This window comes from Leiobunum rupestre, chromosome 10 (genome assembly GCF_980474605.1).
Source record: "Leiobunum rupestre chromosome 10, qqLeiRupe1.1.hap1, whole genome shotgun sequence".
In the NCBI taxonomy this organism is placed as follows: Eukaryota; Metazoa; Arthropoda; class Arachnida; order Opiliones; family Sclerosomatidae; genus Leiobunum; species Leiobunum rupestre.
In genome coordinates, this window is record NC_143393.1 from 16,587,790 (window position 1) to 16,609,614 (window position 21,825).

Below are 21,825 nucleotides of genomic sequence, written 5' to 3' on the forward strand. Positions count from 1 at the left end.
TAATATAGACGATATGAGTACATATTTTATAATTTTATTATTAATATAGACGTTATGAGTACATATTTTATAATTTTATTATTAATATAGACGTTATGAGTACATATTTTATAATTTTATTATTAATATAGACGTTATGAGTACATATTTTATAATTTTATTGTTAATATAGACGTTATGAGTACATATTTTATAATTTTATTATTAATATAGACTTTATGAGTACATATTTTATAATTTTATTATTAATATAGACATTATGAGTACATAGTTTATAATTTTATTATTAATATAGACATTATGAGTACATAGTTTATAATTTTATTATTAATATAGACATTATGAGTACATAGTTTATAATTTTATTATTAATATAGACGTTATGAGTGCATATTTTATAATTTTATTATTAATATAGACTTTATGAGTACATATTTTATAATTTTATTATTAATATAGACATTATGAGTACATAGTTTATAATTTTATAATTAATATAGACGTTATGAGTACATATTTTATAATTTTATTATTAATATAGACGTTATGAGTACATATTTTATAATTTTATTATTAATATAGACTTTATGAGTACATATTTTATAATTTTATTATTAATATAGACGTTATGAGTACATATTTTATAATTTTATTATTAATATAGACGTTATGAGTACATATTTCATAATTGTATTATTAATATAGACGTTATGAGTACATATTTTATAATTTTATTATTAATATAGACTTTATGAGTACATATCTTATAATTTTATTATTAATATAGACGTTATGAATACATATTTTATAATTTTATTATTAATATAAACTTTATGAGTACATAGTTTATAATTTTATTATTAATATAGACGTTATGAGTACATAGTTTATAATTTTATTATTAATATAGACTTTATGAGTACATATTTTATAATTTTATTATTAATATAGACGTTATGAGTACATATTTTATAATTTTATTATTAATATAGACTTTATGAGTACATATTTTATAATTTTATTATTAATATAGACGATATGAGTACATATTTTATAATTTTATTATTAATATAGACGTTATGAGTACATATTTTATAATTTTATTATTAATATAGACGTTATGAGTACATATTTTATAATTTTATTATTAATATAGACGTTATGAGTACATATTTTATAATTTTATTATTAATATAGACTTTATGAGTACATATTTTATAATTTTATTATTAATATAGACTTTATGAGTACATAGTTTATAATTTTATTATTAATATAGACGTTATGAGTACATATTTTATAAATTTATTATTAATATAGACTTTATGAGTACATATTTTATAATTTTATTATTAATATAGACTTTATGAGTACATATTTTATAATTTTATTATTAATATAGACGTTATGAGTACAAATTTTATAATTTTATTATTAATATAGACGTTATGAGTACATATTTCATAATTTTATTATTAATATAGACATTATGAGTACATAGTTTATAATTTTATTATTAATATAGACGTTATGAGTACATATTTTATAATTTTATTATTAATATAGACGTTATGAGTACATATTTTATAATTTTATTATTAATATAGACTTTATGAGTACATATTTTATAATTTTACTATTAATATAGACGTTATGAGTACATATTTTATAATTTTATTATTAACGTTGACGTTATGAGTACATATTTTATAAATTTATTATTAATATAGACTTTATGAGTACATATTTTATAATTTTATTATTAATATAGACTTTATGAGTACATATTTTATAATTTTACTATTAATATAGACGTTATGAGTACATATTTTATAATTTTATTATTAACGTTGACGTTATGAGTACATATTTTATAAATTTATTATTAATATAGACTTTATGAGTACATATTTTATAATTTTATTATTAATATAGACTTTATGAGTACATATTTTATAATTTTATTATTAATATAGACGTTATGAGTACATATTTTATAATTTTATTATTAATATAGACGTTATGAGTACATATTTCATAATTTTATTATTAATATAGACGTTATGAGTACATATTTTATAAATTTATTATTAACGTTGACGTTATGAGTACATATTTTATAAATTTATTATTAACGTTGACGTTACGCGTACATATTTTATAAATTTATTATTAACGTTGACGTTATGAGTACATATTTTATAAATTTATTATTAACGTTGACGTTATGAGTACATATTTTATAAATTTATTATTAACGTTGACGTTATGAGTACATATTTTATAAATTTATTATTAACGTTGACGTTATGAGTACATATTTTATAAATTTATTATTAACGTTGACGTTATGAGTACATATTTTATAAATTTATTATTAACGTTGACGTTATGAGTACATATATTTTAAGGGATTTTTCTAAAAACCAGCTATAGGCAAAATCATTCGTGCGATGAGCATTTCTTCGTTTAAACGCCTGGAGGCGCTGGCATTCGGGGCGGAAAATAATTTGAGGGGGTATTCCCTATCGGTCAATAACTTAACATCATTCCTATCATTACTAAAGTAGACGAGTCGACTTTCCTTTAACTTCCAGGTAAAGATTTCCTTTACCGGGGGAAATGAAGAACAGTCGAAAATCCACCATTCTTCACATTTGAGACGGAAATTTTGTCGTTTTGAAAAATTTAGCTAACGGCATAACGGTTCGTAGCTTATTCAAGTATGGACGCTGTAATTTTGGAGTTTAAATTGGTCGAGAAGTAATGTAATTTCGTGCGTTTTCGCGCGCTTTATTTGGATAATTCGTGGTCGGGTTTTTCTGTTTGTGAATCGTCAACATTGATACTTGGAATAACACGCGTTCTTCAGTTCGTTTGTTCTTGATGATCGTGCTGGGTCAAATCAAGAATTACCAGCGCCGGCGGGCCACCCGACACGTGGTTTTCCCTTTGATGCTCAGTAAATTTCTCAATTTCCTTCTCTCTTTTTTCTCGCGCGCATTCTAAAATATAATTCTTGTTGACGAGTTTTTAAACAAAAATTGATGGATGTTATCAGGAAACTATATAGGTATACACTTGGAATGTCTAAGGAAGATTTTAAGGCCGTGATGAAACTGGCGTGTCTTAAAGCGGGAAAACTCACGAGAAAACCTCTCGCGCCTCACTACCCTAATTTGACGAAAACTCGTCATTAAGCCTAGTCATGGTTATTATATTATTAGCCTACCTGATTATCTCTTTTATAACCCTACAAATACCTGAAATTAGGTATCACTACGCTTCTTTCGTGAAGAACATTATAATTACTTCAAAATATTAAGTACGATAACAAATTGAGGTTTTTAAATCCATTGTTTTATAAGCCTTTTTTGCGCGGGAAGATCGCCTGTTTGTTACCACGACGACGCATTCTTTTCGCGGCAAACCTCGAGCCAATGAATTAGAAATGTCGTGTTACGTCTTACACTTGACGTAGTTAAGCCCCGCCTTTTTCTCGACGCGCTTTCGTATCACCGTCCCAATGGATCCGTAGACATTCCAAGTGTATATCTCTATAGTTTCCTGACATTATCTGTTTCTTTTTGATATTCGTGTCCTCTTGTTTATATTTGTCTTATCTCGAACGATCTTTTCTTAGACGGGGTCCCATCACTGCCCGTGACCCATTCTTTACCCGGAGACATCAACTGTCTCGTCAGTTCCGAAGATGGTCGCCATCCTGGTACTGGTCAAGCCGACCCGACGAATGTCCTCTATAACGGAGACCATCTAGACGGAATCTTCACTCGGGCGTAAGTTCTTTTTTTTTCGTATATTGATAGATACGCTTTTATCAAATCGCGATAAAGCAATAAGTGTATGTTTCAAATCGTGTTTAAAAATATTTTATAGAAGTAGAGGTTTTTATGCAGTCTGATAATTGAATATTAAAGTGTTTTTGATAGGCCTAAAAAACTTTAGATAATTTTAGAGTGACTAACCATTTTTATTTTATATTTCCTGTGTTTTTAATATCTTTAAAGAACTATAATAAATTATCTTTTATTAATATTGATAAATTATTTATTAATGCGCCGGAAAAATTTAATTAAATTTTGTGGTTTTTTATCAAGTATCCATGATAAAAAACAATTCAAATTATCCTATATTTTCCTAAAAATATCGCCGTTATAGAGATCGGGGACGGTTAATCCATTATCCATGTTTAAATTGATTTTTTTCGGGAAAAAATGTAAACAAAGAAATTTACCGCTTAATATTTCGGAAAATGATTAAAAAACATGTATTATTCGTAAAATTTGAGCTTTTTATCGAACAAAACGTCGTTTTTCCGATTAATTTTACAAATTTATCAAAAAATTAATCGGATAATACAGAAATATAAATTACTTGATCAAAACATTTTACGAATAATTTTGAGAGCTTTATCTATTGAATACAAGTTAACCATCCCCGACCTCTAAGCCTTTAAAATCCTATAAATTATCTATATTTTCTTTGAATGTTTTTGAGCTTTCCCGTGACCATCATCCGGTAATTCATTATACTCCTACTTAGGATATTAGAGTAATTAGTTATGTACTTTACGAAGGGGTTCATTATCATAGAGAATAACTATTATAACTCCCGTCCCTGACTACGAGGCTATGTTTATTAGTTGTGATAACGTGTTAATTTGGTTACAGGCCAGGCAAGAAATATGGCGATAAAAGTTCTTCGAAAATCCGAACAGCCAAGCAAAAGAAGTCCAAGCAAAAGGACACTCAAGTAAGACCTTGTTCCTATTTTACTCTATCGCAATTGGAGGCAATGCGAGCCTGGCGTCTAGCCGTCTAGCGCGTGCTACATTTATCATCGTAGGCTAGCCAAGATCTAATTCATGCTGAAAATAGTCTCGGTGATGGCTGGCTCTATTTGGAATAAGTCATAAGCCCGGATTTAATTAAGGAAATGCGATCACAACCAAGGCCTCGTGCCTTTCTATCGTAAACACCGTGTTTTTCCTGGCTATACTAATAGAAGAAGTAGACTGTTCGTCTGGCAAGGCTTATTTTTATCGCACCCCGGAGTTGACCGCAGGCAAGGCTTAGTTATTATCCCGTCCCGAAGTTGACGATAGCACTGCTCTACTTATACTCTACCGTCAACCACATGTATTCTGACTAAATAGACGTAACATTTTCGTTTTTGTTATCGGAACAGAGTCGTTCTATCTTAATCCGCGCACTGTTTTCGTGTTGTTATCCGACTTTAGGAAGACCTCCCCTTCTAGATTAAAAACAATATATTTTATTTTCGTTTAATCGACCCCAAGATACGCGCGTCGTCGTAATGAAACGAAAATTTTAAATATCCTAAATCCATTCGCATTATCGGATTTAAGGCGTTTTCTAGAAAATAAGTTTTACTTTCATTTTTGAAAACTATCTTGTTTTTTTATTGTTTGAAAATGGTGTCCGTTCTAATTCGACGTTTTGAATGGGTGAGTCAAAAAATTTCTAATTAATTTAAAGCATGTAAATGACAAATTTATGAAACACTGTTGCGTAGAGGTAAACAATATTTTATTAAATATAAACAACTCGACTATTTTAAGAACCTTTCGGTTCGATCATCAGGTTAGCCGCCTTTCTACTGGAGATATAGATATACTTTTTCGGAGAAAAACCCGTGATATGTATACTTCATTGGTTCAAACGCGGGCCCCTATGCTGTACGGGCCCCTATGCTGTACGGGCCCCTATGCTGTACGGGCCCCTATGCTGTACGGGCCCCTATGCTGTACGGGCCCCGATAATTTGTACCGGCTTCCCCCCTCTCTTGTCGGCCCTGGGTTAGTTTAATTTCACGAAATATTTAAAGCATTCAATAATTTACATTTGATTCATCGTGGAATTACTTACATTAGAAATATTCTTCCAAGGCAAAAAATTTATGATAGTTTGTTTCGCTAAGTACCCTATCAATCATTACGTGGTTAATTACTGACAACTCTCCATGAGTTAGTATTAGACTTTGTAACTGTCAAAAAGCCCTTTTGACGTGTCAGCCAATGCGTATTCAAAAAATGAAACTTTTCCAAAAGTAATTTTTTTAACACTTAATTTGGTAAAATAAATGAATTGGTACCTAAACTTGACTATTTAATGGTTTCCGCCATTAAATTAATACCACAGTAATTTTTCTATTAGAGTAGGGTGTGACGAGTTTCCGATTCCGAAACATCCAGTACAAACTTATATTAAGTTACTTACGGCTATAGTTAACGGTAATAGTAAGTGTAGGGAGCTATTGGCTCGCGTGGCGTGTAGGGCTTGCCACCACCATCCTACGCGTTGTAACCCGGCCACCTGTTTAAGGCATTAAAAAGTCGCTAGATGACTTGGGCCTAAGGTGGTGCCTTGGGTAATAGCCTATCGTCGAACGAAATGTACATAGAGAAAATTTATCCTTCGCCGTAAGACGTCGTTTTTCCCCAGAGAAATTTAAAATACCTCAAAAGTTCAAAGGATTATATTTTTCCATCCACCCCTTTAATAACCATTCATCTTTTATAAGGTGTGACCGACTACATTTTATAGCGTAAATAATATTTTTTTCTTCCAAAACTGATAAATCTTGACCTTACGCGAGCGAAAGGTCAACAATATTTTGGTTCCGGATAGATCGTATTTATTTTTCTTTTTTATAAGATATTTTGCGGTCCTTTTCATGTCATTCGCATAAATTGTTCAAAAAAGCGGTTTTAAAAGAATGTACAAAAACATGTTTTTTTTTACGAACTTTTAAACGAGTATACTTGAGTCTTAAATCTTTTGAATGACAGGTATCTAATTTTAAAGGTGAAGGTGAAGGGGAGATTCTACGAGTTGCCGAGGCAATAATTTCATTTTTTTTTCCTAACAAATTGATGATAAAAGTCAGGCGGAACCCAAGTTTCGATCGCCCACTCCAAATTCCCCTCGATGATAATAAAGGGTTTAATACGAGTTGACGCATATAAAAAATTAAGGGGGTTGTTTATAAATATATAAATTAAGTTTTGATTAAGGTTTAAACGTAAAAAATTATATTATTATTCGCATCTGCGTTGCAACGACGTCAGTGGGTAGTATATGGATTAAGGGGGAAGAATACAGTAAAAGCCTCTTCTTCGTTCAAGCTGAACGTTTCTGTTTTAACAATTACATAATTGAATTATATTTTTCTTATTAGTGCTTAAAATAATTTTGATAATCCTAATATTAATAGTTAACGAGATATAAGGTCCTAAATAAAGGGTAGTTTGGGCACTTGCCCAACTTGTTTAGCTCCGGGGGTCCGAATTAAAACGTAATAACTTAATTACTTTAAAATTTAAAATTGTCAAAATTATTTTAGGCACTAAACAAGAGGCTGTTCTACACTTACATATTAATCTTATAAGTTAAAATACAAAATTAAAAGAGCGCGAAAGTAGACAATGGCCGCAGTAATCTTCCCCCCTTAAATCTACGACAGCAATTGCTATAATAACAATTTATTAGCGTTTACAGCAAAACATCACTGGAAATGCACTGTTTGATACAAAATTTCAAGGGTCTCATCTACTTTTTGTACAGAAACTGTTAAAAATTTCAAAGCATTTTATAAATTATAAATCGGAAAATATCTATAACATTAGCAACAAGGCTACAGTGTTCACTACCTTGTAAGTCAGAAACGCCACGACAGCGAGCGTTGAAGCAAAACATATTTAGTATTTGTCACCCCCTCCCCCAAAAAAGGTTTCGATATCAGCCGTTCCCTCGTGTGACTTTTGACATTTTCGGTGCTGCTTTGTAGGTTGGTTGCAAGGAGGTAATCCGTTAACTTGTTGGGGTCTTTCGTAAAGAACGCGATGAAGGTTAAACCAAAATGCTGAGCCAAAGGGAGGTTTTATGTGTCGACGTTGACCATCATGGCGTTTTTGCCCTAGTGCAATTACTTTGAGCTGGGCCGCGAGAATATCTAGCAGCCTGTGATGTGGCGGAGTGGTTACTACTTTCACCTAGCAGAAAAGGGAGGCGGGTTCAAACCCAGCTTGTGGCACTGGGTGAAAACCCGAAACAACTTCTTCCACGTTGAGTTTGCAAGTTATCTCCCCACTGGTTATATAGGAGTTTTCTCCTGAGCTCTTCAATTTTCTTCTTGTAGAGTTTAAGGGTTAAAGTGAGTGTAGGGAGCTGTGTGCATGGCGTGGCATGAAGGGCTTACCAACACACCTACGAATTGTGACACGGCCACCGGATAAAAATAAAAAGGCATTGAAAGTTGCTAGATGACTTGGGCCTAGGGTGGTGCTTTGGGTATTAGCGTAGCTGATTATTATTATTAATTATTATTTATTTGTAAGATGATGGTAATCCATCGCAGATGGTGCTTCTTCGCCACTGCCAAGGTGTGAACTCTCGCCGTTCGACCTTTCGGAGTGCATTGAACTTGGCCGTGGTATCTTCTCCTTCGTAGCCATTTTGGGTGATCAATTAGTGGGCTCTAATTTCCCTATTTCACGGACGTTATCGAAATTGTCAACGCGGTGTTTTCATTTCCTGCATCAAACTCTTCACTTATTTCGTTTATAGGAAGCGGTCGGTCGATAAAACCAATTTTATTTCCTACGAGATGCTTAATTTACCGGTATACAGCCAAAACGCGCCTGTCACCGGCCATCCGCGAAACCGCCGAATCCGTTCGTTGCGCCCGTGAAATGTTTTACGGAATTTTTCCTACAGAATACATAATTCATTAAAGCGATTTCGGGCATTCGTTCCCGCTGTCGACTTAACCACCTCAACGAGTGGAAAGTATTCGGGCATCGACGGTTACGCTTGTCAGCACCCGTGGTTATACGTTCCGTTTTAAGACGAAAATTATTCTAAGGGAACAAATTTGAAAGCGGCTTTGTATTTGGATTCGCTCCGACGCGTTGTCGTCGCCTTTTGGTAAACATGTTTATTTAAAATGTTTACGCTCAATAGCGTCACCATGCAGGAAGGGGGTGTGTGTGGATCGTACTGGGTGTCATTCTTAGAGGCGGTGACACTGTAATAATCATTTCCAAAAACGGAAGAAACATATTTAAGTTTATTTTCCTCGTTTTTCCCATTCGCTCGCGTTAATTTAATTTTTATAGACCAAAAATTTTATTTCATTTTGATTGGTATCATAACTAGTACTATTTGTCAGAAGTTGAAAAGAAAACCATTAAAAATTATTAATGGTATACGTAGGTCAATAGATACTTTATGGCGCCTATGGCCAGCACCTTGTTTGCCTAGCGCCTTCTCGAAGAAAAACAACGCCCCCTCCATATTTTAGTTAACCCGAATACATTTTTTTAAACACCTTAATTGCTACATTATTTATTCAGTTTTATATTAAAAATAGCCGAAATATCCCGAAAACTATTGTTCACAAATTACAAGTAGCATATTAGTACTCATTAATGTTAATTTAAGGTCTGTTTAGTTTTTTTAAAGCGACAAAAAATACTTATAATTGTTAAAAAAATTTAAACTACTACTACCAAATAAATTGATAATCATAAATAAAAGTGTTCGACGTTAATATTTTTACCGGTTTTCGTTCAATTAAAAAAAATGCGTCTCAAAATAAATTTCGAGCTAAGCCTTGGCAATGAAACTAGCCAAATTTCCAAACGATTTCTATCGAAACAATTTTTGACTAACGTCATAATAACAGACTGAAGGAAAATTACTTAATACAGATAAGTCCAGTTCACACTATACAATTAATTGGGCCACTTAATTGTATCCAATCAATTGTAAGCAAGAAAATTGTGTGAACAGAATAATTGAAACAATTGTTCCCACTTTTTCTGTTCACACTACACAATTTTCTTGCTTACAATTAGTTAGATACAATTAAGTGGCCCAATTAATTGTATAGTGTGAACTGGGCTTTAGATATTCATGATTGAAATGAATACAATCCTGGTGTCACCACCCTTAGCGACACAAATGTGTACCTAGTGGCAAAAAATTACGGGTGGTTTGTTATTAGTTTGGAATGTTATTACTTGGTTTCTGACCTAGTTTGAGGGGTGGGTATGTAATGACGTATGTCGAACCAAGATATTCATTTCCGGCGGAGGAATCTCTTTGTTTACTCTCGCGGCTGAAGCCAAACCCCCGACGAAGTGTCTTCTCGATGAGTGCGCTGCTCATTTGATTTCGCAACGAAGCCCGGAATTTCGAAAGCGTTGATGTCGGATGCGAGAAATCCTAGACTCATTTGGCTTTTTTTCGCTGTAGTGTGCGGAGATGGTTTGAATTTGTATAACAAAAATATTTCATAGACACAGTCTCTGACCACGGTTCAGGGTTCAATCAGACCTCGAAAACCGAGAAATATCAGGGAACTAGATAGTCTACAGAGAAGTCAGGCAAATTCCCATTAGGTGGCCGGGTTACAATGCGTAGGAGGGTGGTGGCAAACCCTTCATGCCGCGCGAAACAACAGCTCCCTACACTCACTATTACCGTTCACTTCAGCATGTTGTTATGCACCTGGAAAAATCAGGGAAATATCAGGGAACTAGATAGTCGACAGAAAAGTCCGGGAAATATCAATGGAAATTCCCATAATTTATAAACATTCCGAGAAATCAGTGAAATTTATGAGGGTTCAGAAAGTTTGCCCTAAAGAGTACCAATTTACATTATACATACATGTTATTCTTAATTAAGATTTGCCTTTATTACTTATCTTATTATAAAAATGTGTCACAAAGTTTAGTTAATTCAAATTGTGGGTGTTCTACCCTTACAAAAACCATTTGCAAATTTTCAATGAAATCCATAGAAAGTTGAAAATAATATAGTGCTTCTTAAATATTTCTATAGAAAAGACCTCGAAATATCTAAGTTTATTCAATGACTATAGAAATATTCAGAATTTTATGTATATTGCATTCAGATTAGTTCTGTAGAATTTCTAAAATAAATGTTTTGTAAAGCTCTATTTTTTGGGTGGTTTTCGTAATTTGTATGCGTTATTATTTCGTCCTAATTAGGGTTTTTTTGCTATATTACAGTTCTAAGAGAATTTCTAGAGAAATGATTTAAAAGGTTCTATTTTGGGCGGTTTTCCTAATTTTATTGCGCTATTATTTGGTTCTAATTGGCGGTTTCAACACGAAGACGGCCTGGTAGAACCGCGGTAATATTTACTCCGCGAAAGACGTGCCGAAAGAATAAGATTTACGTAGCCGGGTCGTTTCTGTTATTAAGACTGTCTTGGTACTTCCGAGAGTGTTTTTGGAGAAGCCTCGAGAAATCGACCTTGTTGTCTGTGATTTATACTTTGTGGATGTTGCCTTCGTCCCAAAAATTCGGGAATTCCTCTACTTTTATTTTAAACTGAGATTTTCCGCGGCCAACTATGTCTTTCACTGAAACTATTCGCTTTGTTTTGAAACTTGCTAAACAGTACTTGAAATTCCAAGAAATGTACTTACTCAGTTACTCCCCACTTCTACAGTTCGCGTAAAGCACGACCTCCAAGTTAAGCTCATCACCACGATTTTTTCGCTCAGATTATAATTCTTGAAACTGGAAAAACAACTTTTGGAAATCCCTATTTTTAACAAACTCAATAAACCGAATCACGAAACATTTAACAGGGAAACAAACATTTAGAGCGTAATTCGGTTTTAATGCATTTATTTATACTATATGGCGCCAATTCACGCTTTTATTTTGGCTAGAAAGAAATAAATATTTACTGATTTATTACAAATACACTACTTCTAACGCTAGTTTAAGTTAAGTTTTACGGGAAAATTACAACCAAAAGAAAACACGAAAAATATAATATTTTTGGAAGGTTTTCCGATAATTTAATATTTTTACTTGTCAGACTGTTGGCGCCATCTAGTAACACCCCGGGAAGTTATAATCTGTCTCCAATGGCGTAACCCTTATTAAAGACTCCTCTCTTGTTAAATGTGTATATGTGGATATTAAATTGAGTAAAGTTAAAATTTTAAAACGTTTTTAGAAATAATTTAAATGTGTTCCAATAGCCTAAAACAGGAATCCATACCTCTACTTGGAATGCTTATCTCGACGGATTTTCGTCTCGATGTGGCTGACGGTTTTTTTGACGTCACTATAGCTACGTTCACACTTACCCTTAAATTCGCTTCGTTTAGATAACTGGTTTTTAAAACCAACGTGAGAAATCGCTTCGTGTTGGTTCGGGAAGCAACTCGTTCCAGTCAGTTCGCTTAGAATCGCTTTCAAAACGACAAGGCGGGGAAGTCAAATTGCTCGTATTTTCCAAAATAATGGGGATAAAATTCGAAATAATGTCAAATAATATTACTATATATATATAGTAAACATGATTAACTAATTGTTTTGGGATACATTTTAGTATTTTCAAAATTATAGTCATAATTTGAAATGACGTTAAGCCTTGGCTATAAGCGAACTGGGGTGAAGCGATTTCGCACGTGTGAACCAAGAATTATCGTCAGCAGTCAATACTGGCATACAAACCGTCCTAAACTTGGTTTTAGGCTCTAGTGTGAACGTGGCTTATGTTAACTTAACAAACAACAACGTGAGAGGGGAGCGCGCGTGCAGAGGGGATTTTTTTCTCTCATAGGCGGGGCCAAAGCCGTCAGAGTGATCTCACCATACCCGATATGGCAGCTAGGAGCAACAAACACAACACCCCACACAAGGAGAACGCAACCCGTCAAAAGTCGTGGATTGTCTTGTGTACGTTTTTCATTGGCTAGACGCTTTAGCGCCTGCTGTCGACGGAAGGGGAAAATTCGGAAATTGTCTTCTCCCCCCGCCCTTAAAACGTTCAGCGTAAAGGCTCGTGACGCTCGTCCAATGAAATTGGTACACAACCCTTCGTTAGCGTGTTTAAAGGCTAGCTGCGTTCTCCTTGTGTTTGTTGCTCCTAGATGGCAGGATAAGCATTCCAAGTAGAGGTATGGATTCCTGGTTAAAACATTATCCAAAAATGTAAAAGCCTAGTATAAAAGTATAGATGGGTACTTTAATGTTTCTAGCGAGTAACATTAGCGTTATAGAAAGATGATTTCTTTTCTCTTAGATATATTATATACTTCTGATATTACGTTTCACTAGACGAACTCTTTAGCCGCTATCTATAACGGGACATAAAACTCATATTTATAGCCTTTTGGTGATATCTAAATTGACCAAAGGAGCGGAAGACTTACTAGTTTATATTTCTTATCCTACATTTATCTTCGTCGTTGGAAAGTTCTACCGCTCTATAACTCAACGAAGCATATTGACTAAATTGGCTTCAATGATTTATCGGCTTTTACGGGTGAAAAATGACATTTTTCTGATTAATAGGAGATTAATTTTTCGTCGAACGAAAAAGAAAAAATTTCGAAATTATTGGGGGAAATTTGGTGATCACGGCGTTTCGTCTGCGACAAATAATTCACGTTAAGTCTCCATTCTTTTTGGGTGAGGCTGGAGAGCATATTTTCCCTTTCAATTTTATATTTTTTATTCGCAGTCGTCCGCAATCCGGAGAGGACCTTGAGCAATAAATCTTTACGCACCAAGTCTATCTCTCTAGCTCCCTCAAAACGCGATCATTGGAAAGTAGGCCAAAATATAAGCGCGCGGTAAGCGAGCGACATCTACATTTATTTGAACGAACTGATAAATTCAAATATTTATCTGATCACTTTTCTAAAGTTATTTTTATCAATAAGTTTCAAACAAATTCGCGCCTTAATATTAATTGTAATAATTAAAATTTATCTGGATTATTATACTTAATTATTTTATTGAAATTATAATAAATTCTAGAAAATATAATTATTTAGAAAACTTACTCAAGAGATTAGAGGTTTTTTTTAAAAATAACTAGTTCACAATTTAAAATAGTTTCATTTTGTAAAATTAAACTATTAAGTTAACTTTATTTACTACGTTTATAGTTGAAAAAAGTTTTAAATGTATTTGATTGTGTTATTATCTAATAACCGTGATTTTAAATGGAGATTCTATATATTTATCATCAAATTCTATACTGTTTAGTGTCGCCCTACCCCTCCTGGTGTTCTCCTTAGAAGATAGATGGCGCCGCGAGAGTTGAAAGCTAAACAGGAAAGGCCTTTCAACGGCGCCGTGAATCGATAAGGGACCTTCCGTCGCTCCAAACATTGAAGCGCGCACCGAATCCCCAAAAGAGTTTTGGACCCTAAGGCCTAATTGCATTTCTCTCGCTCGTCGCCCGTCTTTAAAAGAAGCGTTACCTCTCAGTCTTTGTCAAAAGAAAGTTACGCTAACCGTACCCCTTCGCCCCCTTTAGACGAGGCTACCCGTGACATTCCCGAGACTAAACAGGCAAAAAAATTCGGGCTTTTAAGAGTCACCCCATTTTTTGCGGTTCCTTCAATCCAGCCGCGAGCAGAGTTGAGCGATGAAGTACGGCAGTAAAAAGATTAGTTCCCGCTTTCGAAGCTAGGTGTCGCGACGCTCTCCTTTCTTCACGTTTAGTTCTCTCTCTCTTTTCCTCACCGGCTTAAGCCACATCAAAGTGCGAGGGCCCTTCGGTTACCTTACATTTTTATCCCCGGATAAAACCGTAAGAAATATAGTCCCTTTACTATCACCTTAATTTTTGCTTTTAAAAAGTTTATAGGATGTAAAAATATAACTCGACCTCTTTAGACCCAAAACCAAAGCGCCTTTTCTAATTAAATATGACCCTTGGGTTTGTTTGCTGGTATTGTAGGTCAAAATAGTTCAATCGTCCTTAGGCGTTTCACCTTTCGTGAAATAATGGACGTTTTCTAGGTTCACTTCATGTGTTCTGGGAGAAGTGGATAAGCAGGGGCAATCGGCTGTACAACCTAGGAAGATGAAAACTACACTTTTATAATCCTAGGTACAACCAAGATATTATTCAGTAGTGTTGTAAAACTAAACCTCTAGACTAGTTTAAACTGATTAACAATGTAACTCTATTAATATGTTTACTGATATTAGACATTTTATATGGATAAAAAGTTAAAAAACATTAAAAACCCTTTAACAGTAATTTATGTTTAAATTTTTTATTTTTCCGATTTGTGGAACATTTTCCACAATTCGGAAAATTTTCTGGAAACTTTTCCGCATTTTATTTTTCCGGAAAATTAACAACTCTATTATTCAGTGAACAGACAAAAAAGCACATTTTCTCGCATAAAACACAATATTATTATACGTATAGTAAAAACTCTTATACGTTATTTAGGGTACAATAAAGTTGTTAAATCTCGGAGTATAGTTGTAAACGTGAACACGAACTTCCTTATTCAACCGCCTGTATATTCTGTTTGATCAATTTTGCCTGTTATCGCAGTATGTGGTGGCTCCTAAGTGGTACTTACGTGTGATGATTTGGACGTCGAAAGTCTTATGAATCAAAACCCTTGTTTCCTAAAGGTCAGCTTTCGCGACGGGGTTACCCTTACGCGATATATTGACGACTACAGCCCCACTGAGTATGTACCCTACCCTCGCCTTTGATCGCAATATCGGCTTACCGCGCGTTACCGTCGTAATGAAAATTTATAAAACCCCCTTATTCCTCGAAAGCTTAGGCCAATCCAAGGCCCGATAAAAGCTTGACTTATAAAATGTTGGCTTTTTATATCTCGCCTTATAAAGGTCAACTGGTTGATTACCATCGCGACCGATTGGTGTCGGTCGTGTAACACTTTATGGCACCATCGGTATCATCCAAATGTCAAAGGTTACCCGTGGTCGGCACGAGTGTAATAAAGTTTGCCAAATCGTGGGTGTGAGTTTTTAGTAAGCCTAGGATCTAATTAGCAGTAAATTACTTTGAGCTAGAAAGTTAGCATCTATAAACCCATCCAGTTAAATATCTAATTACATTTGTTTTATCGATACCATAAATAATTGGAAGTTTAACATTAATTTCTAAACCTTTATAAGTAGGCTTATGTAAATATACGAGTGTTTTTTCAAGTAACAGGGGGCTTGGTTACAATGCGTAGGAGGGTGGTGGCAAGCCCTTCATGCCACGCGAGCCAACAGCTCCCGACACTAACTATTACCTCAGCAAGTTTTTATGGGAAGGGGAAACCGAAGATCTCGGTGGAAAACCCCTTTAACCAGTGGGGAGAGAACTTACAAACTCTACGCAGAAGGAGTGGTCCCGGATTTTCACCCAGTGCCACTAGCTGGGATCGAACCCGGCTCCTCTTGCTGCGAGGCTAAAGTGCTATAATTATTATTTTTTTTATTTGGAATTGGAACGCGTGGAACAATTCAGTCCACTCGTCCACCTGATTAATCAGGGCGAGATATGTGTAACGGCCACGCCAACGGGGGGACAGGGGTGGAGACACCCGTGGTGGAAGTATTACGACCGGCGACCACCCGTTGGGGGATTGGTGGTCGTCCTCACACGGCCATCCACAAACTCTGCCTCCCAGACGCTTGGGATTAGAGGAGTACGCCACTACTCCCGGCTTGATGGGAATTAACGAAAAATTTATTTTATATTTTATATAAAATTAGGAAGATTTGTACTCCGATTATGCTGAAGATGGCGCCACACAACACTAGGAGGCTTTGCCACTTCTATTTATTAGCGACGCATGCTCAGTGGCATGTTAAAATTAACATGTCATCGAAAAAGCAGGTGTGAATACTTGGAATAGGAAAATCACGGTCAATTTTAGTTCAATGTGGACAAACTTGGCATCGCTGAAGTCGATTTCCGACATAGTTTCGTAGAGAAGCTGGAGCGTTCATGTTCAATTTTCGCCAAATGGCGCTGTTGTTGTCGGTTAAATGATTAGGCTTAGTGAGTTTTAGACCTTTTATTTTTTAAATGGTTCTTTAAGAATTAAAGTAATGGTAATTAAATAATCAGTAAGCAGCAAATGATTAAGGTTTTTAAAAACAAATTAACTGTAACCAATTTTATTTCTAAACTTGATGAACTAAGCCTAACCTAAAATTATCGCACGTACTGTCGCCAAAGCCCCGACTAAGATTATCGTAGTGATAGTTGAACAGAATTGTCGAGGCGCTTCAAAGCAGCTTTTTTTTTTTTTGAGATACACAAACATCGGTGTCGACCCGAGGCCTTAGACACCAGAACACACACAATAACTGATTAATCAGGGTGAGATATGTGCAACGGCCACGCCAACGGGGGGATACGTGGGGACAGGGGTGGGGACACCCGTGGCGGAAGTATCCCGACCACCCGTTGGGGGATTGGTAGTCGGCCTCTCATGGCCTTCCACAAACTCTGCCTCCCGGACGCCTGGGATTACAGGAGGGAGCCACTACTCCCGGCGCTTCAAAGCAGCTGGCGTACCTCAGTAAGCCTTCCGATCCCCTTAGATTATTGGTCTATGCCTTTAGTTAGTTAAATGAGGCTTGAAAAAGTGTGGCGCCATCTTCCTCATTGACTTATGAACAAAAAATCAATTCAAATATTTTCATTTTAAAACTTTTTTAACTCTTATCTTAACAAATTGATTAATAATTTGCATGCATCTATAAAATTCCAATTAAAAATTAAAGTAAAATTTTAAAAAAATTGAGTTATATTTTAAATTTATTTTCTTAATTTATTTGAAATACTACTTGTGATTTAGTTCGTTACAGGAACTACTTTTGTATATTTTCATAAAGAAAATGCGGTATAAGAGGCCATTGAAATGAATTATTTAAAAATATAATTTGATTTAAAAGAAAATGATTTAAATCAGACAATCCTTATCGTACGTAATAAATTGAGTTAATTTTCCGAAACTAAACGCGCCACCATTAAATTTTATATACGTGAAAGGAACTTTACAATGAAGGTATAAAAATGCAGACAATTCGGCTAATTTTACTGTGGAAGCGTGGGCTGAAATTTGAATAAGATAAATTACGAGTTAGAGGACTTGTATAATGCGAACGAGCAATTATCTGATTTCGGAATTAAATTTAAGTCTACGTCTAGAACTAATCGAAACTTGCTGGCGTCTCTATATGTTAATTGGAACTTCGGCCGGCTCTAGACCGAAACACTAGTCCCGTCCAGAATGTTTAAGTGCTCGCCCTTTGTTATTAATAGGTCTAATTACATTTCCTACCGACGATTATCACGTTGGCTACTCTAGGCTAAAATTTACATTCTGAAAGAGCTATTATTTTGATTCGTTTATTTCGAGAATAACTTCAAAACTAGACATTATTAAAAGGGTGCGGTTACGCGGTAGTTTGAAAATTTATCTCGTAATTGGCTTACATTTTTAAAAGTTGCAAACGACCTTCGAAATCATCGTAAACATTCAAATTATACTTCGTTTTTTTTATTTAACGGCCCATCAAATTTCGTTGACCCCGACTACGAAACTCAGCTGGCAAAATATTTTTATTTCAAATTCGATATTTCGCGCCCAGTAAAATCCGATTCAATATGCTAAACATTTGGCAAAATACGACGTGGGGGAAAATTCCATTTCTAAATGTTAAGAGGATACAATTTTTTTTTTGTATCTGCCCACTTGAATTTCCTTTTGGAAATATGAGATATATTGGGAAGGGATAATAGAGGTGGCGCGAAACGGGTTAGCCACGAAAAAGAATTTCCGCTTAAAAAGAATCTCTCTTCCTCAATTCGTCACCGAGCGCTTCACACTGTTCTCGGTTACGAGTAAAGTCTGCGCCGTCCAAATTGATATTCAATTTGCTGATTAGCTCGAAGGTAGCTGCTCTTGAATTCGGAGCACGATTTTTCTGCCGTGACGAAATCTTTTCACAGTTTATCTTCCGTTGGTTTTGATACATTTTTGAATAATAGTTTTGGCAGGTTGTCGGGGACACCGGCTCAGCTCCGAAGATCTACCTGTCGTTCTTTCTTATCTGGCTTGGTGGCACGCGAGATAGAAATTTGCTTGTGGTTTCATTTCGAATTTAGCTGGATCATAAGTAACATAATAACAATAAGTATGACACTTCCTATTGCTTTAATGCTAATTTTCTAACCGAACCTTTTTTTCGGCACTGATGCTCTCTTCAAGCTGTGACTTGGACTCGCGACATACCGTTTTGGATGACTACTTTTTGATACAAATTTAAGCCTAATATCGGAGAGCACGTTCTGGAGTCGCGAGGAGCTTTGGCTTTGTTTTGAAGCCCGCGTGCGAATCACGCGTGATAAAAAAACATGAGCTCGTGGCGCCGAGAAAAACTTTTTTAATTTATATCATTTTAGCCTAATATTCCGCCTATCTATCGGAAACCAGATATTTCGGCTTAGCGGAAGTCTCGCGTATTTTAGACACTAGAGGGTTCTGTGCTAAGAAAACATCTTGATTACACAATAACTATGAAAATCAGTTTGGTTGTAAATCTCGGTTATTATCATGCTTATTGTTATTATGTTACTTATGTTTTTTATTTATGTAGTTAATCGTCAGGTTTTACGCTTAAGAAGTTTTTTCCAGCGCTAGTTTCCAGAATTTTATAAGACTGATCTGCTATCATTTTTTAAAATTATTATTTGATGAGGGAAACGGGATTAAAAAAACCTTTTTCTACTTTCCAGAATTTCAAATTATTTTCCAAAGAAATAAAAATGTTTTCAAATAAATTATATTTTCTTAAAAAAATTACCATAAATTGAAATAAAATTTTGGTTTATATTTTATGTTATAATAATTTATACGCGAATTTATGTATTAAAGTAATTTAAAAATAAGATAAAACATTTCTGTGGTAAATTCGTTATTTTAAACGAATGTCATTTTGTCAGAAATTTTTCGTTTTCGAAAAGGGGAGGCACATTTTTCGTTTTCGAAAAAGGGGAGAACATTTTTGGTTTTCGAAAAAGGGGGGAACATCTTTCGTTTTCGAAAAGGGGGGAACATCTTTCGTTTTCGAAAAGGGGGGAACATCTTTCGTTTTCGAAAAGGGGGGAACATCTTTCGTTTTCGAAAAGGGGGAACATCTTTCGTTTTCTAAAAGGGGGAAAATCTTTCGTTTTCGAAAAGGGGGGAAAATCTTTCGTTTTCGAAAAGGGGGGAAAATCTTTCGTTTTCGAAAAGGGGGGAACATTTTTCGTTTTCGAAAAGGGGGGAACATTTTTCGTTTTCGAAAAGGGGGGAACATTTTTCGTTTTCGAAAAGGGGGGAACATTTTTCGTTTTCGAAAAGGGGGGGAACATTTTTTGTTTTCGAAAAGGGGGGGAACATTTTTCGTTTTCGAAAAGGGGGGGAACATTTTTCGTTTTCGAAAAGGGGGGGAACATTTTTCGTTTTCGAAAAGGGGGGAACATTTTCGTTTTCGAAAAGGGGGGAACATTTTCGTTTTCAAAAAGGGGGGAACATTTTCGTTTTCAAAAAGGGGGGAACATTTTTCGTTTTCAAAAAAGGGGGGAACATTTTTCGTTTTCAAAAAAGGGGGGAACATTTTTCGTTTTCAAAAAAGGGGGGAACATTTTTCGTTTTCAAAAAAGGGGGGAACATTTTTCGTTTTCAAAAAAGGGGGGAACAATTTAAGTTTTCAAAAATGGGGGGAACATTTTAAGTTTTCAAAAAAGGGTGGAACATTTTAAGTTTTCAAAAAAGGGGGGAACATTTTTCGTTTTCAAAAAAGGGGGGAACATTTTTCGTTTTCAAAAAAGGGGGGAACATTTTTCGTTTTCAAAAAAGGGGGGAACATTTTTCGTTTTCAAAAAAGGGGGAATATTTTTCGTTTTCAAAAAAGGGGGGAATATTTTTTGTTTTCAAAAAAGGGGGGAACATTTTTTGTTTTCAAAAAAGGGGGGAACATTTTTTGTTTTCAAAAAGGGGGGAACATTTTTTGTTTTCAAAAAAGGGGGGAACATTTTTTGTTTTCAAAAAAGGGGGGAACATTTTTCGTTTTCAAAAAAGGGGGGAACATTTTTCGTTTTTAAAAAAGGGGGGAACATATTTCGTTTTTAAAAAAGGGAACATTTTTCGTTTTTAAAAAAGGGAACATTTTTCGTTTTTAAAAAAGGGAACATTTTTCGTTTTTAAAAAAGGGGGGAACATTTTTCGTTTTTAAAAAAGGGGGGAACATTTTTCGTTTTCAAAAAAGGGGGGAACATTTTTCGTTTTCAAAAAAGGGGGTAACATTTTTCGTTTTCAAAAAAGGGGGGGGGACATTTTTCGTTTTCAAAAAAGGGGGGGGGGACATTTTTCGTTTTCGAAAAGATTTTTGTTGTGGTAGAGCGATTTTTATCGCCCTCCCCTCGTGGAAGCCCCGTTAATCGAGATCTTGATCTCTTTGGATTATCCGAATCTGTTATAATTGAACGAAACTGTTCTATTGATAATAAATGGTTTCCGGTCTGACGCTTTTCGAAAACCGGCTTTATCGGCACTTGACTGGATTCTCTATCGTCGCTCGCATCACTCTGGCGCGCGCCACATACCTCGAGTCTTCGCATTGGCTTCGTTATTGATACCTGTAATTAATTACGATATTTATTCGCTTCGGGTTTATAACATTAGCCGATCAATTCGACTCGGGCCAATTTATAAGCCTATTTTCGAGTCATACGCTTTTGCATTAATAAACCCATAAACATAGTCTCTTCGTGTTTATCTCATTAATGTTTAAATCTGATTCGACAGCGTACGAACGCTACGGGATTTTAATCGGAATAAATGGGTGTTCTTGATTTAAGGCTTAGTTAATTATTTGGCGAAGAGTGAAATATAATATAGAAAATACCTTTACTCTTACGCGTGTAGCTAGATCCATATATTTTGACGGC

At 34.8% G+C, this 21,825-nt stretch overlaps 1 protein-coding gene across 5 annotated transcripts in view; it reads left to right on the top strand.

Annotated features, from left to right (window-relative positions):
• LOC149924864 (uncharacterized) overlaps nucleotides 1-21,825 on the top strand; it is a 254,886-nt gene that overhangs the window by 127,051 nt on the left and 106,010 nt on the right. For 4 of the 5 annotated variants that reach the window (XM_090160131.1, XM_090160132.1, XM_090160130.1 and 1 more), the window contains 2 exons: nucleotides 3,644-3,797; nucleotides 4,692-4,773. In XM_090160131.1, the coding sequence (XP_090016257.1) occupies nucleotides 3,644-3,797; nucleotides 4,692-4,773 (236 nt within the window). Of the gene's footprint in view, nucleotides 1-3,643; nucleotides 3,798-4,691; nucleotides 4,774-5,406; nucleotides 5,489-21,825 lie in introns of those variants that run through there. The other variant, XM_090160135.1, reaches the window with a different exon arrangement.